The sequence below is a fragment of the Bos javanicus genome, chromosome 5 (genome assembly GCF_032452875.1).
Source record: "Bos javanicus breed banteng chromosome 5, ARS-OSU_banteng_1.0, whole genome shotgun sequence".
Taxonomy (NCBI): Eukaryota; Metazoa; Chordata; class Mammalia; order Artiodactyla; family Bovidae; genus Bos; species Bos javanicus.
The window spans coordinates 34780243-34798801 of record NC_083872.1 but is presented as its reverse complement, the minus strand read 5'-3'; the positions used below and the strand labels follow the sequence as shown (position 1 = coordinate 34798801).

The 18559-nt window shown below is 38.3% G+C and overlaps 1 protein-coding gene and 1 long non-coding RNA gene across 2 annotated transcripts in view; one reads left to right on the top strand and one right to left on the bottom strand.

The window, feature by feature from the left end:
- Positions 1–1990, bottom strand: part of LOC133247497 (uncharacterized) — a 43983-nt gene extending 41993 nt beyond the window's left edge. The window contains exon 1 of the long non-coding RNA XR_009736411.1: positions 1877–1990. This is a non-coding gene — a long non-coding RNA (uncharacterized LOC133247497). The remainder of the gene's footprint in view (positions 1–1876) is intronic.
- ARID2 (AT-rich interaction domain 2) overlaps positions 1–18559 on the top strand; it is a 208213-nt gene that overhangs the window by 188191 nt on the left and 1463 nt on the right. The window contains exons 19-21 of the mRNA XM_061416372.1: positions 1986–2109; positions 2198–2289; positions 18431–18559. The exon at positions 18431–18559 is cut by the window's right edge and continues 1463 nt beyond it. Coding sequence (XP_061272356.1) covers positions 1986–2109; positions 2198–2289; positions 18431–18559 — 345 coding nt within the window. The remainder of the gene's footprint in view (positions 1–1985; positions 2110–2197; positions 2290–18430) is intronic.

The window sequence follows — 18559 nt, the reverse complement described above, 5'->3', positions numbered from 1 at the left end:
GCTGTGTACTGAACATTATGCCAAACATAGGGAATTCTGAGGACACGGTTTAGTCTAACTTCAGAGAGCTGAAATTCTAGACAGAACTACAAGGGTGGGAATACCAGAAGCTGCTTACATACTTTATTCATCCCGTTATTTTTTATTCTCTCCATTACTACTCATGCCTCAGCTAGGCACTAAAATATGACATGAAGTATACATGACCAAGATATATTTTGCCATTCTCAAGTCTGGAGATACAATGAGAGATATAGATGATTCTTATTAAATGGCATCAAATGCACAGGACACTGTGAAAGCCCACCTACACCAATGTAGGAGACCATAGAAGGCTTTGGATAGAAAGTGAATCCAAACTGAGATCTATAGAATGAGGAAAAAATAGCTGAGGCTTTCATAAGCCATAAACATGAGTTTAGATTTACCCTCAAAGCAGTGGAAAGTCACTTTTCTGCCAAATACTTTTTTCTATAATTTTCACTGTACAGTTGACCCATGAACAACACAGGTATCAACTGGGAGGATCTGCTAACAGGTGGATGTTTGTCACAGTGAATACTGTGATGCTGTTCCATCTCTGGTTGGTTGAAGCCACAGATACGGAACTGCAGGTGTGGGGGTTCAAATGTAAAGTTATATGCATATTTTGGACTACAGGGAGAGTGGGTACCCAAACTCCCATGTTGTTCAAGGGTGAACTGTATTTAATTTGTATATATTAATGTAGCTTTCAGCCTCCCTGGTGGCTCAGATGGTAAAGAATCTGTCTCCAATGCAGGAGACCCAGGTTCAATCCCTGAGAACCCACTCCAGTATTCTAGCCTGGTGAATCCCATGGACAGAGGTGTCTGGTGGGCTACAATTCATGGGGTCACAAAGAATCGGACATGACTGACTGACTTTCACTTCACTTCTATGTAGCTAATAATAGTATGCTGCAGTATGTTTGATTTTGTTCAAATTTGGAGGGTTATTTTGGTATATCCGTTATAATAAAAAATCTTTGTCATTTATACATAGTCAATAATTTTTATCTGTGTTGATACATAGATCTTTATCTAGAGAAATCTATATGTAGATATAGACAAAATTGGCTTTCAATTTAGAGATTGCTTTTATGTTAACTTAATATTCAGAATTAGTTTACTCATGTAAAAAAATGCCAGAAATATCCCCACTTTACAGATGTGAAACCTGAAGCGCAAAGGGGCAAATGGAACGGTTCAAAGTCATGCAGCTAGTGAGGGGCAGGAACAGGACTTTCTCCCGGGAGCCAGTTCTCTCTCCGAAGTTGCCTCAGCAGAATGCAACGGATACTGACTGATGCAGTTTTTCTGTGTGGCAAAGGAAACCTAGAGTAGTTTGAATCTGATTTTATATAAAATCTGTCTCTGCAGTCCCTCCATCTTTGCTAAAGGACAATAGAGCTATACTGAAATGATTGAAATTGGTTAATAAAAAATTCTATAAGATAGTAATAGTTTGAAATGTAGTAGTTAGCATAATTTCATGTTATTATCGTATTAGATGATCTTTTCCTGGGTGACCTACACATATACCAGTACACTCTTAGGAGATATATTTTACTTGTAGGTACCATTTAGCAAAACTAATATCCAGCTCAACTTGTAGACTATTCTTTGTTAACATCTTAACATTGCATTCAAAGATGTGAACTCAACTTTTAAGCTATTTATATGGGTTAAATTTATATATATATGGGTTGTATTTATATATATATATATGGGTTGTACTAGGACATCTGTTGTTTGCTTTAAAGTTGATAGATTGCAAATAAAAGACCATGAATCCTTTTGCCTCGGTTGACACAAAGAGTAAGTATTACTGCTGGGCCACCAGAGCTTTTACTCACCCTGTGTCTACTTCGAGTAACCACGTTCAGGTTTGGCAGGTTGGTCATTTGTTGTCAGTCTGCCTGAATTGTCATGTTAACAATCTCTTCCTCTCCCTGGTCAATTTAGGCAGCCAGCTGTAGGGGGCACAAGCTCAACTCCTAGAGCACAAAAGGCCATTGTGAATCATCCCAGTGCTGCCCTTATGGCTCTAAGGAGAGGATCAAGAAATCTTGTCTTTCGAGATTTTACAGTAAGTGAGCCTTGGAGCCTTAACTATGAAGGTGTGAACACTGTATGATTTAGATCTTTATTCTTTTTCTTTTCTTTTCCTTATTAAGGATGAAAAAGAGGGACCAATAACTAAACACATCCGACTAACAGCTGCCTTAATATTAAAAAACATTGGTAAATATTCAGAATGTGGTCGCAGGTGAGTAATCTGTTTTCTGTAGTCAGAGTGAATTTATATTTTACTGTTACCTGTAAGTTAATAAGGTTAAATATCTGCATTGTACTCACTGTTTTTCTCACCAATTTTTGGATATGTCCAAAAGCTTATGTCAAAGTAGACCATCATAGATTCTTAAAAGCCGCAAAAGTGGAAGTTGAAACAACCAGAAGGTGTTCTTGAACTTATTTAAGTTAAATTTCTCGTTCGTCATAGAATTTAGAGGAGAAAGTAGGTCTACCAAAGAAAACTTGGGAGTTTACTAGGAGGAAAAAGGAATTGGTTACTTGAATCATGTGGAATTAGAATGGAATTCAGTTTGATAATTGCCGTTTTAATGAAACCATCAAAGTAAAAGATATGCTAAGATCCTTGGACTTAGGAGAAAACTTAGGATTTTATAAATCTATGGAAACTGGAAACAACTCTAACTCTTGAGAAAGCAAATGTAGATTTGTCTCCTTTGAACCTTGAAAATAATTTTTTAGTATTCTTCCTCCACCTTCAGCTGACTCAACTTGGGCTCGTTAGTTGGGAAGTTATGCTTTAATGCATCTTGCCTTCCAGACAGTGCTTTTCTCTCCTGCTTTTTCTCTTCTCACATGCTGTTAATCGAATCTACCTTGGTTCTCCTCCTCCTGTTTTACCTTGTGTTGGATCTTAATAACATCTCTTGTAGTTACATTCCAACTGGACTTTATGCACATAAAAACAGAGGCATCAATTACAAAAAAGCAATTACTTTAACTATATCAAACTTTAAAACTTAGGTAAATTTAAAGTGAGTAAAACTTAAGTTTAAAAAAAGTGTTTGCAATAACAAAAGTTAATATATTTCATGAATCAAGTATTCCCACAGAGGAGTAAGAAAAATTCTTAACATTCAAATTAAAAATAAAGTTTTTTCAGAAAAAAAAGTAAGAAGGTTTTGTCACTAGCATCTCCCAATTGCATTTATAGAATCATTTCTTCCTTCCTTTCTCACTATATTTCTCTTCCCACCCCTTCTTTTGCTGCATATCAATTTTAGCCAAATTAAACCACATGCAGATTCCAACCACCCTAGATGTCTTTCATGTCACACTTTTGTATCTTCCCTGGGTTGCGGCCCATTGAGCATCTGTAAGCCTTCCCTAATCCAGCTCAGACGCTGGCATCTGTGTGCTGCCTTTCCTGTGCTGTATTCCTTTTCCTCATTGAGTCTGTGTTTATAACATTTCTGTTTTATAACATTTCATCTTACTGTTTTGTAAGTAGTTTTTCATATGGCTTTCCACCCTACTGTGTCTCTCAGATCTAATCTCTTGAATCTATTTGTCACTTCCACTGTATTAGGCCACACCTGAATGGCCTAGTGGTTTTCTGTACTTTCTTCAATTTAAGTGTGAATGTTGCAATAAGAAGCTCATGATCTGAGCCACAGTCGGTTCCAGGTCTTGTTTTTTCTGACTGTATAGAGCTTCTCCATCTTCAGTATTGACCATCTGGTGATGTCCATATGTAGAGTCATCTCTCATGTTGTTGGAAGAGGGTGTTTATTACGACCAGTGGTGCATTCTCTTGGCAAAACTCTGTTGGTCTTGGCCCTGCTTCATTTTGTACTCCAAGGCCAAACTTTCCTATTAACTCCAGGTATCTCTTAACTTCTACTTTTGCATTCCAGTCCCCTATGATAAAGTGGATGTCTTTGTTTGGTGTTAGTTCTAGGTCTTTTAGGTCTTCCTAGAACTGTTCAACTTCATCTTTGGCATTAGTAGTTGGGGCATAGGCTTGGATTACTGTGATGTTGAATGGATTGCCTGGGAAAGGAACTGAGATCATCCTGTCATTTTTGAGACTGCACCCAAGTACTACAGTTTGGACTCTTGTTGATCATGGTAATTAATAGTAATTATGGAGTAATTAAGAAATTACTCCATTTCCTCTAAGGGATTCTTGCCCACAATAGAAGATATAATGGTCATCTGAATTAAATTCTCCCATTCCCATCCGTTTTAGTTCACTGATGGCTAAAACGTCAATGTTCACTCTTGCCACCACCTCTTGTTTGACCACATCCAATTTATCTTGATTCATGGACCTAACATTCCAGGTTCCTAATAATATTTCTCTACAGCATTGGACTTGACTTTCACCACCAGAAACATCCACAACTGGTCATTGTTTTTGCTTTGGCTCAGCCTCTTTTCTAAAGCTATTTCTCTACTCTTACCTAGTAGCATATTGGACACCTACGGACTTGAGGGGCTCATCTCTAGTTTCATATCTCTTTGCCTTTTCATATTGTTAATGGGGTTCTCAAGGCAAGAATACTGAAGAACTTTGTCATTCCCTTCTTCAGTAGACCACGTTTTGTCAGAACTCTCCACCATGACCCAACCGACTAGGGTGGCTCTACACAGCATGGTGGATAAGAGTCATTAAGTTACATCCATGTGATCATTTTGGTTAGTTTTCTGTGATGTGGTTTTCATTCTGGAGGCCATAGGATTGTGATTCTTGCTTCTTCTGTTATGGAGGCAGTGACCAAAACCATCCCAAAGAAAAAGAAATGCAAGAAAGCAAAATGGTTGAGGAGGCCCTGCAGTTAGCTGAGAAAAGAAAAGAAGTGAAAGGCAAGGAGAAAGAGAAAGATATGCCCAACTGAATGCAGAGTTTCGAAGAATAATAGGGAGAGATAAGAAAGCCTTCTTAAGTGAACAGTGCAAAGAAATAGAGGAAGGCAATAGAATGGGAACAACTAGAGATCTTTTCTAAAAGAGAGATACCAAGGGAATATTTCATGCAAAGATGGGCTCGATAAAGGACAGAAATGGTATGGACCTAACAGAAGCAGAAGATGTTAAGAAGAGGTGGCAAGAATACACAGAACTGTATAAAAAGGATCTTAATGACTTGGATAACCACTATGGTGGGGTCACTCACCTAGCGCCAGACATCCTGGAGTGTGACGTCAACTGGACCTTAGGAAGCATTGCTATGAACAAAGCTAGTGGAAGTTATGGAATTCCACTGGAACTATTTTAAATCCTAAAAGATGATGCTGTTAATGTGCTGCACTCAGTATGCCAGCAAATTTGGAAAACTCAGCAGTGGCCACAGGACTGGAGAAGGTCAGTTTTCATTCCAATCCCAAAGAAAGGCAATGCCAAAGAATGTTCAAACTACCATACAGTTGTGCTCATTTCACATGCTAGCAAGATATTGCTCAAAATCCTTCAAGCAAGGTTTCAGCAGTACGTGAACCAAGAATTTCCAGATGTACAAGCTGGATTTAGAAAAGGCAGAGGAACCAGAGATCAAATGCCAGTATCGACTGGATCATAGAAAAAGACTAGAAAATTCCAGAAAAACATCTACTTTACATCACTAACTATGTTAAAGCCTTTGACCATGTGGGTCACAACAAACTGTGGAAAATTCTTGAAAAAAATGGGAATACTAGATCACCTTTCCTGCATCCCAAGAAACCTGTATGCAGGTCAAGAAGTACCAGTAGAACCAGACATGGAACAATGGACTGGTTTCAAATTGGGAAAGGAGTATGTCACAGCTATAGATTGTCACTCTGCTTATTTAACTTAAAGGCAGAGTACATTATGTGAAATGCCAGACTGGATGAATTACAAGCTGGAATCAAGATTGCCAATAGAAGTATCAACAGCCTCAGATATGTAGATGATACCAGTCTTATGGCAGAAAGCAAAGAAGAACTAAAGAGCCTCTTGATGAAAGTGAAAGAGGAGAGTGAAGAAGCTGACTTAAAACTCAACATTCAAAAAGCTAAGATCATGGCATCTGGTCCCATCATTCATGGCAAATAGATGGGGTAAGACATGAAAACAATGACAGACTTTATGGTGTTGGGCTCCAAAATCACTGCCGATGGTGACTGCAGCCATGAAATTAAAAGACATTTGCTCCTGGAAAGAAAGGGACAAACCTAGACAGCATATTAAAAAGCAAAGATATCACTTTACTGATGAAGCTATGGTCTTTTTAGTAATCAGGTAGGGATGTGAGAGTTGGACCATAAAGAAGGCTGATCACTGAAGAACTGATGCTTTTGAACTGTGGCGCTGGAGAAGGCTCTTGAGAGTCCCTTGAACAGCAAGGAGATCAAACCAGTTAATCCTAAAGGAAATCAACCCTGAATAGTCATTGGAAGGACTGATGCTGAAGCTAATATTCCAGTGGTTTGGCAGTCAGATGCAAGGAACCAAATCATTGAAAAAGACCCTGATGCTGGGAAAGACTGAAGGCAGGAGGAGAAGGTGGTGGCAAAAGATGAGATGGTTGGATGGCATCACCAACTCAATGGACATGAGTTTGAGCAAACTCCAGGAAATGGTGAAGAAAAGGGAAGCCTGACTTACTGCAGTCTATTGAGTCACAAAGAATCAGACACCACTTAGCAACTGAACAATGTCCCCCTTATTGACATAACTACAGATTTTCTCTGAGTAGTCTTTGTAGCCTGCACCTACAGTACAGTGCCCAATACAGTCAGAGATCATTCCTACTTCCTCCTTATTCTTTAAGACTCAGCTCAGGTCACCTCTTCTTTTCATGAATTTCCCTCACTACCCACCCTTGACTTAAGGTGCCTCCTCCAGATTGCATGTTATTATTTACATGCGATCTGTGAAAGCAGGAGCTGAACATTTATTTTGGTTTTTGTGTTCTTAGTGCCTAGCATAATGTTGGGAATATAATAGTGATTCAATAAATATTTTATTGATAGTTTTTCATAGAGTTCTGATCTGGAATTTGTGTGGACAATTGAAATTCTAAAAATAAATTTAAAACTTTTTCCTCACATTCAAGTTGCACATTCTTAGGTTTACAGCAAAGCCACTTTGGCTACATTTCATTATTGAACCAAAAGTTTTCATTTTACTGTTTTTGTTTTGTTGTTGATTTTGTTATTTTATTTAACTCTAAACCTTCCAGTTGTCTTTTGGCATCTTCATTTGCTATGATCCTAGAATAGTAGAAGCAAAAGAATTAAAGAAATCGATTAAATTCTTTCCATTCACCTTCCCAGTCTGGATTGAAACCTCCATATAGAATGTCTGTTGAATATCTCCAGGGATGAGAAGTTTTGGTAGAGCAGGCAGGCAGATTCTTTACCATATACAGGGAAGTCCCTGGAATACTGACAGAATCTGGCAAAACCCATAGATATAAGGAAGAGAATATAAGAAATCAGAAGATAATTCTCTGTTGATACATGGAATCTCTCGTGAAATATGTTACAGGGTGTGAATTTTTTTAAAAAACTAAAGCAAATTATATTTGCAATAAGAAAATCACAGGTCAACAGAAAGATACATGGAAATTTACTTTCATTTTATAGTACAGTATACTGAAGAGTATGAAATGTTCACATTTTTTAAAATTTGGAAAGTTCAGAATCTGGTTGTTTGAATAATGTAAACTGTTTAAACACAGTTTATCTCCTTTCTGATTAAACTTGATCTTTGGAGAATTGCAATATATTTGTCTTCTTTTTGATGTATTTATCTTTTATCTGTGTAATACATGTTGTTGGTGGTGTTCAGTCACCAAGTCATTCTGATTCTTTGTAACCCCATGGATTGCAGCATGCCAGGCTCCTCTGTCGCCTACTATCTCCTGGAGTTTGCTCAAATTTATGTCTGTTGAGTTGGTGATGCTATCTAACCATCTCATTTAAAAACAAAATGATTTTTCTTCACTAATCATGAACAATATGAAAAAAAAATGAACAGTTCTGTTTACAGTAAATCAGAGGAATAAAATATTTAATCATATTAACCAAGGAGGTAAAGACTTACACCATAAGAACTTTACATTGCTGAAAGAAATTAAAGAAGGTGTATAGAAATGGTAAGACATCCTTTGTTCATCACTTGGAAGGCTTAATACTGGTAAAATGTCAACAATACTCAAAGCAATCTACAGATTCAGTGCAACCCATATCAAAATTTCAATGATATTTTTTGTAGAAATAGAAAAATTTGTTGAAAAATTCATATGGAATCTCAAGGAACCTTGAATTACAAAACTGTCTTGAAAAAGAGGAACAAAGTTAGAGGACTCACACTTCCTGATTTCAGATTTTTCTGCAAAGCTACACTGATCAAAAGCATACACTGTCCTTAGTGACATAAAGACAGACACACTAACCAATGGGGCAGACTGGAGAGGCCAGACGTAAGTCCTTGCATATATGGCCAAATGATTTTCTATAAGGATGCCAGTTCTCTATTCAGTAAGAAAAAGATAGTCTTTTCAACAAATGGAGTTGGGAAAACTGGAAATTCACATGCAAAAGAATGAAGCTTAACCCTTATCTAAACACTATATGCAAAAATTAACCCAAAATGCATCAAAGAGACAAAACTATAAAACTCTTAGAAAAAACCTCATGATGTTGGATTTGGCAGTTATTCTTGGATATGGCACTAAAGTCATGGGAAACAGAAGAAAAAATAATTTGAATCTTATCAAAATTAGAAAAATTGTGTGTCAGTATTAACAGAATATACAGACAGTCAACAGGATGATAGAGAAGAATTACAAACCAAATACAAGGCGGTGAATATTTCAGACTATATAAAGAACTCCTAAGATTTAACAACAAAAAGCAAGCAAATCAAATCAGAAATGGGCAAAGGACTTGAATAGAAATTTCTATGAAGAAGATAAATAAATGGCCAATAAGCACATAAAAAGATGCTCAACATTACTAATCATTCAGTTCAGTTCAGTCGCTCAGTCATGTCACTCTTTGGGGTCACTCTTTGCGACCCCATGAATCACAGCACACCAGGCCTCCCTGTCCATCACCAACTTCTGGAGTTGACTCAAACTCATGTCCATCAAGTTGGTGATGCCATCCAGCCATCTCATCCTCTGTCGTCCCCTTCTCCTCCTGCCCCCAATCCCTCCCAGCATCAGGGTCTTTTCCAATGAGTTAACTCTTTACATGAGGTGGCCGAAGTATTGGAGTTTCAGCTTTAGTATCAGTCCTTGCAATGAACACCCAGGACTTAGCTCCTTTAGAATGGACTGGTTGGATCTCCTTGCAGTCCAAGGGACTCTCAAGAGTCTTCTCCAACACCACAGTTCAAAAGCATCAATTCTTCGGCACTCAGCTTTCTTTGCAGTCCAACTCTCACATCCATACATGACCACTGGAAAAACCATAGCCATACTTTGTTGGCAAAGTAATGTCTGCTTTTCAATATGCTATCTAGGTTGGTCATAACTTTCCTTCCAAGGAGTAAGCATCTTTTCATTTCATGGCTGCAGTCACCATCTGCAGTGATTTTGGAGCCCCAAAAATAAAGTCTGACACTGTTTCCACTGTTTCCCCATCTATTTCCCATGAAGTGATGGGACCAGATGCCATGATCTTAGTTTTCTGAATGTTGAGCTTTAGGCCAACTTTTTCACTCTCCTCTTTCACTTTCATCAAGAGGCTTTTTAGTTCCTTTTCACTTTCTGCCATAAGGGTGGTGTCATCTGCATATCTGAGGTTACTGAGATTTCTCCCAGCAATCTTCATTCCAGCTTGTGCTTCTTCCAGCCCAGCGTTTCTCATGATGTACTCTGCATATAAGTGAAATAAGCAGGGTGACAATATACAGCCTTGACGTACTCCTTTTCCTATTTGGAACCAGTCTGTTGTTCCATGTCCAGTTCTAACTGTTGCTTCCTGACCTACATACAAATTTCTCGAGGCAGGTCAGGTGGTCTGGTACTCCCATCTCTTTCAGAATTTTCCACAGTTTATTGTGATCCACACAGTCAAAGGCTTTGGCACAGTCAATAAAGCGGAAATAGATGTTTTTCTGAAACTCTCTTGCTTTTTTGATGATCCAGTGGATGTTGGTAATTTGATCTCTGGTTCCTCTGCCTTTTCTAAAACCACCTTGAACATCTGGAAGTTCACAGTTCATGTATTGCTGAAGCCTGGCTTGGAGAATTTTGAGCATTACTTGACTAGCGTGTAAAGATGCTCAACATTACTAATCATTCAGTTCAGTCATTAGGAAAATGCAAATCAAAACCACAATAAGATACAACTTCATACCTATTAGGATGGCTTTTATTAAAAACAAACAAAAAAAACTGAAAACACGTGTTGGCAAGGATGTGGAAAAATTGGAACCTTTGTGCATTGCTCATGGAAATATAAAATGATACGGTCACTATGGAAAGCAATATGTCTTTTCCTCAAAAAATTAAACATTTCAGGACTGCCCTGGTGGCGAACCTGTATAGGAATCCACCTGCCCGTGCAGGGGCCACAGGTTTGATCCCTGGTCCATGAAGATTCCACATACCACGGAGCAACTAAACTCATTCACCACAACTACCGAGCCCATGTTCTGGAGCCCATGAGCTGCTACTACTGCGCCCGTGCACCACAACTTTCTGAAGCCTACACACTCTCAGGCCCGTGAGCCACAACTACTGAGCCTCTTGTGCTGCAGCTACTGAAGCCCATTCGCCTGGGGCCTGTGCTCTGCAACAGGAGAAGCAACAAGAAGCCTGTGCGCTGCAACTAGAGAGTAGCCGCTGCTCACTGCAACTAGAGAAAATCTGTGCAGCAATGAAGGCCAGCACACCCTAAAGTGAAAAAATAAAAATAAGTTAAAAATGTAAACGTTTTATCCAGCATTTCACTTCTGGGTATATACACAAAATAACTTAAAGCAGGGGATTGAACAGATATATTCATTCACCATTTTCATAGCAACATTATTTATGATAGCCAGAAAGTAGAAGCATTCCCACATGTCCATCAGTAGATGAGCGGATAACTAAAACGTGTGTGCACACAATGGAGTGTTGGAGTATTATTCGGCCTTCATAAAGAGTGCAGCTCTGAAGTATGCTACCGCATGAGTAAACCCTGAAGACATCGTGTTATGTGAAATAAGCCAGACACAAAATGACAATTTTTGTTTGCTTCCACTCATATACGGTAATTGGAAGAATCAAATAGAAGGTAGAACAGCAACAGCCGTCAGCAAGGCTTGGGGAGGGAGGCAGTGGGGAATTCTTACTGGTTGTGGGAAGATGAAGAATTTCTGGAGATGGATGGTCGTAATGGTTGCTCAAGTGTGTGTGTACTTAGTGCCACTGAACTGAACACTTAAAAATGACTAAAATAGTAAACTTCGTATTGTGTGTATTTTACCACAATTTAGAACTGAAAACAACAAAGGAAGGACTTAGGGAGAATGCAGAGTGGCTGCTAATGAGTATTAGGTTTCTTTTTTGGGGTGATGAAAATATTCTAAAATTGATGGTGATGGTTGCCCAATATACTGAATGCCACTGAATTATATACTTCAAACAGGTGAATTGTGTGGTGTATGAAATATATCTCAATAAAGCTGTTACTTATAAAAGACTATATATTAATACTCCCCTATCTCACCCTTCATACCCACCTCCAAGAGACAGCTTTCAACAAGTTGAGTTTATTTTTCTGGCTCTTTACCTCCATGTTTCTAAGTAGCATGTTTATATTACTGTTCCTTAACTGACCTATTTTTCACTTTACCTGTTGACCCTCTTTGTATGGAACCCTGTTAAACCTCCCCTCTTCACGCCTTTTTCTTTCCTCATGATTGTTACATCTTATATCAGTATTGTTTTATTGTTTGATGCTGAGCCATGTGCTACTGTTTTACATTTCTTTTCTCTTTCTTTTTCTGGGGTTAATGATTCTCTTGCTTCCTGATTAGCTTTACATAGGCCTAATGCTGATTTTTTCATATATTTCAATTAGTATGTTTCAAGCCTGTGTATAAGCTACCTAAAAACTTAGCAGAGTTGTAAACCTCTGTGAGTTCTGCATTTTTTCCGTTTGGAAACTGGCCTCGGCAGTCTGGAGAGCTTGCTTTGTTGGCCTGGACAACAGCTGTCCTTGGGAATTCCTTCTTTGTTGAACCTTTTTTTTTTTTTAATATTTACTAATCTTTCTATATTCACATGCTCAGGGTGAATTTACCCCTAAGCCCTGAAACAACAACAAAAATATATTACTTAGATGTTTTATAATTTTGGTATCCGAAATAAAGACAAATAGAAAACTATGTCAAAACATTAAAAAGTTGCAAAATTTCATTAAAAGTATTTACATTTGTATTCTAATGCCAGATTTACAGATAATTCTTTTAAATAGAATACTCTGAAATATGAAAATAATAAAAAAATATTGTTAAATATCCACAACATATTCATCGATGAAATTCCAGTTGTTAGTTACTGTTCCAAGTTTAGATGTTTATGAATGGCCAAGGCCGCTTACAGTTCTTGGTACTTTTTTATCCTTTATTCTTGGTTCCTCTGTAAACCTTTTAAATGGCCACTGATCACTGCCAGGAATCATTTAAACATAAACAGGATTCTTCTGTAACTAGCAAGATCGACCTATTAAATGCAATCAATGTTATCAGTCACTAAAAATTAAGTGTTTTTGCAAACGTCTTGTTTACGTTACAATATATAAAAAACATTACATGTGTATTTCTTTAAAATTTTGATTGGAGAGAAAAGGATAATTTCTTGGTTAACTTTTCTCTTTCCATTTAAAGGAGTGTTTTATGTGTACTTCAGCAATGGGTTAGAAGGTCATGGCAACACCTTTTTGAACCAGGAAGAATCATTTTGTAATTACCTTGGCATCCATACTCTGTTCTATCTAGTAAAGTTTTATGTTATCTTTTTCCCCATACTATTAAATTTTTTAACAGTATATTTTTGAAGGTAATTCTCTTCATAAGTATTTTGAGTCAACCACATGAGAAAGTATTAGTTCACCACAAACAGAGACTGACTAGTGTAAGTTCACTGTCACTCACTTACCCAGGAAGTACCTTGCTCAAATAGCTATTAGTTTTTTTCTATTATATATTCTGTTGTTTTACATGGTTTGAAATTAAAATTTCTTACATTAACTGTACGGTACAAATTAAATCAGTTCCATGAGTTTCTAGTGGGCATCCTCGAAGCCTGCCTGTCACACACTCAGGAGGAAGGGGTACCCTTGAGCCCGGGGCCAGGCACGGATGGGAGGGCCAACCTTTGGGTCTCTAGTGGGCTGGGCACTTGGGGATCACAGGCCTGGACTTGAAGATGACCTTTCCAAGCACGTTTGGACAAATGCTGACTTTTCCCTATGGCTATCTGGCTCTGAAGCCAGGCAAGCCACTTCCACAGGCTGAGGGGGTTGGGTTGGTTGGGGGCTGATGAGGAGAGGTTTGCTTTCATCATTTTACTTGGCTTTTTATTAAAGTATGGTATACCGTGTTGGAGAAAGAACATACAGTTCCAGTTTCCACAGATCCCACCGGGTCAGGGTGATGGCCGAGCAGAGGCTCAGAGGCTCCTTTGAATGTTACACAGGATGGAGGTCGCTCCTTCTGCCCCAGGGACTTAAGGAAGGGGGCCTTTCTGACTGAAACACCTGAAACCTTTTTTTTCTTGAATCCTACTTACTTCTTTTACTTGATTTACTCTCATGTGGTAAGGCACCTCCTCCATAGTTTCAAGGCCCTACATGTATGAAAATATTTTTAGTTTACCCTTACTCCTGATAGTTTGGTTAGATTATAGAAATCTAGATTGAAGAATCACTTTCCTTTAAAAATCTGAGGACACTGCCTTACCTTAGCACGCAGCTTTGCTGTTTAGAAGTCCGGGACATTCTGGTTCCCATTCCTTTGTATGGGATCTGTTTTCTCCCTTGGGAGCTCTTGGGTCTTTTCTTTTTCCCTCCCAATTTCTGATATTCTGAAATTTCATGATGCTGTGTCTTGGTGTGGTTTGTTGCTGTTGTTGAAGTGGGCATTTCATTTCAGTGGGTCCTTTCAGTCAGGAGATTCATGTCCTTCAATAATGGGAAACTCTCAAATGTCTCTTTTTATGATTCCCTGCTCTCCATTGTCTATTCCCATTTCTAGAACTTCTGGCTTTTTTTGGATAATACACCCTTGTAGAGTGACCTTCTGATTTTCTTTTATTTATTTTTGTCTGTTTAATCTATTTTCTGGAAATTTCCTTGACTTTATCATCGAATCTATTGAATTTATGCTTCACCTCTCATGCTTTAAATTATGAAAGCCCAAGGTGCCAGTTGTTGCTGTTTTGTAGCATTCTGTTCATAGATTGAATACAGTGCTTGCTCATCTCTCTCTGAAGGTATTACCAGTATTTTTTATATAATTAATGGGCTTCCCTGTTGGCTCGTGGTAAAGAATCTGCCTGCAGTGAAGGAGATGCAGGAGACCCAGGGGTCAGGAATATCCCTTGGAGGAGGAAATGGCTACCCACTCCAATATTCTTACTTGAAAAATTCCATGGACAGAGGAGCCTGGCAGGGTACAGTCTAAAGGGTCAGACATGACTGAACCCGCTGATCTGTTTATTTTTGGCTTTGATGGGTGTTTGCTGCTGCGCAGGCTCTTCTCTAGTTGTGTTAAGCAGGGTCTACTCGCTCTAGTTTCGGGGTGCAGGCTTCTTGGGGCTTCTCTTGTTGGGGAGCACAGCCTCTAGGGCGCGTGGGCTTCAGTAGTGGCAGCTCTAGAGCACGATCTAGAGTTAGATGCACGGGCTTGGTTGCTCTGCAGCATGTGAAGTCTTCCAGATCAGGGATCAAACTCGCATCTCCCACATTGGCAGGTAGATTCTTAGCCACTGTGCTGCTAGGGAAGCCTGAAGATACTGCCAATGTTTTTTAATTTTCTTTGGCTCCTAGTATGGTTGCTATTTACTCAGAATCCTCGAATGTTTGGGGCTGGGGCTTCGTGCTGTATTTTAAGAATGAAATACCTGCCAGCTTGCTGGAAGTTCTGGGTGCATGATCCCCACATGCCACTGATGATTGTCATTTTAGGGTGGTCCCTGATGAGCTATTTTGCTTCCTTGAAACCCCTCAAATACTGTCTCTATCGAGATTGTTTCTCCAGGGAAGAATCTTTGATTTTCTTGCCTTTAGAAATGAGCAACTTGAGGGAAAGTCTGTGAGGGCCTGCATTCTGGAAACAGAACTGCGGGTGGGGTGGTGAGGAGGGTCTCACCATGCTGGAGTATGTTCACTTCCCTTCACACTGCCTGTGTCTCTGTAAGTCCTAAACTTTTCTGATTTAGTTTCTTCAGAAAATAAATTTCTTTTATTCATTTTGGGAAGAAAATAAGATAAACTTGTATTCAAACTGAAGTATTTTCCTAAAAGCTGATTGGTGACTTAAATTGTTTTTACTAATCCTACTTAGAAGTTATTTCTTACCCGTTAAGTGCATTAAAATAACACAATGTTTATCTTTTGTTAAACACATCAAAAAGATAAAGGAACTTTTGAAATTAAAATTTAAAAGTTGAAAGTAAAGTAAACAGTAAAGGGCATATTTCATTTTTTATCTAATGAGTGCTTGTTTAATCCTTTAACCCCCCAAAATAAATGATACTAATTTATATAAAAAATGAAATTGTTACTTTAAAATTATCCTAGTGATTTTAGTCTTTCTAGTTTTATCCATGCAACATAAAAATAAAACATTTTTACATGTGACTTTATTGGTTTAGAAAATATGACTTTATTAAGTTTTTTAAAGTAAAGCTTTTTGCTTTATCAAAATATTCATTCATTATAGAGGAAATAATTTGATTACACTTAGTAGAGTCTTTTTAAATGGAGTTTGTATGACTATTTTTTCCAGAAAATAAAGTTGTAGACATTTTATAGTTCATTTAAAAATTTGTTAACCTAAAGAAAAGTTAAAAGAAGTGTGAAGCTCAATAAACTATCACAAAGTGAACCACCCACATAACCAGCCATCCACATTAGGAAATTGATCAACACTAGTACCACAGTGCGGAGAAGGCGATGGCACCCCACTCCAGTCCTCTTGCCTGGAAAATCCCATGGACGGAGGAGCCTGGTGGGCTGCAGTCCATGGGGTTGCTAAGAGTCGGACACGACTGAGCGACTTCACTTTCACTTTTCACTTTCATGCATTGGAGAAGGAAATGGCAACCCACTCCAGTGTTCTTGCCTGGAGAATCCCAGGGACGGGGGAGCCTGGTGGGCTGCCGTCTATGGGGTCTCACAGTCGGACACGACTGAAGTGACTTAGCAGCAGCAGCAGCAGTACCACAGTGTCCCTCTGCGTGTCCCGTACCCCCCCGCCCCATCTTTACCCCATCGTCATCTGTGGGAACACTGTCCTGATCATAGGCTAACTTCACCTAATTTTGAATTTTATATAAGTAGAATCATTTAATATTTTTTTTTTCTTGTGCTAGTTTGCTTTTTCTCTCAGTGGTGGTAGTGAAATTCGCTCATGTTGCTGTGTACGTATAGCAGTATAGAATTCTGTTGTATGAATATACTCAAATTTCTTTTTCCCATTCTATTTGTGATGGGCATATGAGTTGTTTCCAGTTTAGGACTATTAAGAATAATGGTGCCATGAATATTCTGTGAATATTTTCTGGCCATATTTGTACATATTTCTGTTTTTATGAAAGATTGGTGATTCATTGGCTCTTTCGTACATACAAATGATTCCAAAGAAGTTTTACCAGTTTACACTCCCTTCAGTATTGTATGAGTGAGTTTCAGTTGCTCTACATACTTGCCAACATTTGCTGTTGTAATTTTAATTTTAGCCATTCTTTTGGGTGTGTGGTGTATATACACATATGGAAATTATAAAAGCAAATACCCAAATAGCCAAAAAATGTATGAAAAGATGCCCAACTTGTTAGTCATCAATCTCAGTTTTTTAAAATAATTTTACATCTTTGTTTTGTTTTACTTTGCTTTGCTATGGTAAAAATGACTATAATCCCCATATGTTAAACTCTGGCTTTGAATTTCTTTGTCTATTCCCATAAATTGCTTCCTCACATTGTTTTTCATTCAGAATTTAGAAGTCTTCATCTCCCTTTCTTGTAGTTCTTTTACTCAGGGTTATTTAAATGAAGGTACTAAATCTCATGGGTTCTTGAATAATTTCATACTCACTGATTTTTTTTCTAACATTTAATGTGAAAAATTTCACACATGAGGCAAAAAATTTTACTGTGAGCACTCGTATACCAGTCACCTGGCTTTTACCACTGACATGTTACTCTGTGTGCTTTCTTCACATACCTGTCCCTCCTCCATTTCTGGCTGATTTACCCCTTTGCTTTGCAACCCTGGGCATCACTGTCTGTAGACAGTATTCACTTTTCTACTTTCTCTTCTTCACATACACAGTCACATCAATACTGTGATGTGAGGAGGTAGAAAATTTCTTTAAAGTTTATAGATTTTTAAAAACAGCTTCTTTATGGAAAACCGTGGAATTCTGGTGATAGTTAAGCCAAATGTTGGCCTGGTTTGTTTCACTTAATAAAATAAAAAGAAACTTACGTACCTACAATTTTCTGTTTTCAAGTCGTCTTAAAGACAGCCATTTTTGTTCCTCTCCAGCTGTTTTCTGGCGTGACCTGAGTTTTTATTTTATTTTGTCAAGGACACTCACCCAAGGCCTGTGCCTCGACAGCTGGTTACGTGTACAGCGCGTTTGTTGGCTGTGGCGCAGTGCTGTTCAGCAGATCTCTGAGCTGTTTCCTCTTGCTTAATTGAAACTTTATGCCTGATGATCAGTAATCCCTCACTTCACCTTTCTCCCAGCCCTTGGCAAATACCATCACACTCTTTGGTGCTATACATTTTACTGTTATAGAGACCTGATCTGAATTTCTAGAGGCATGAATGAGGAAGAATACAGGAATTATCCTGGGTGGTCTCCATTATTTAGAAAAGTACCATGGAGAAAAGGCAAACAGACATATTGCCTGATTCTATCACTGCTATTTAACTAGCTGGAAAGTCATTTCAGTTTGGGGTGCCTCAAGTTGGCCTCAGTTTACTCATCTGTAAATTGAATGGGTTTAAACCAGTTGTTCTCCAGGTCCTGCCTTCTATTCTGCAATGCTATATTAACATTTACTGGGTGTAGAACTTTGTATTGTTTTCTTAGAAACTTTAGTTTCTAAATTTTCAAATCCGTAGGAATTCTCTTTGTGACCTCAAAATACTGATGGACTTTTTTTTTTTTTCTAGATTATTAAAGAGACATGAAAACAACTTATCAGTGCTAGCCATTAGTAACATGGAAGCTTCCTCCACCCTTGCCAAATGCCTTTATGAACTTAATTTTACAGTTCAGAGTAAAGAACAAGAAAAAGACTC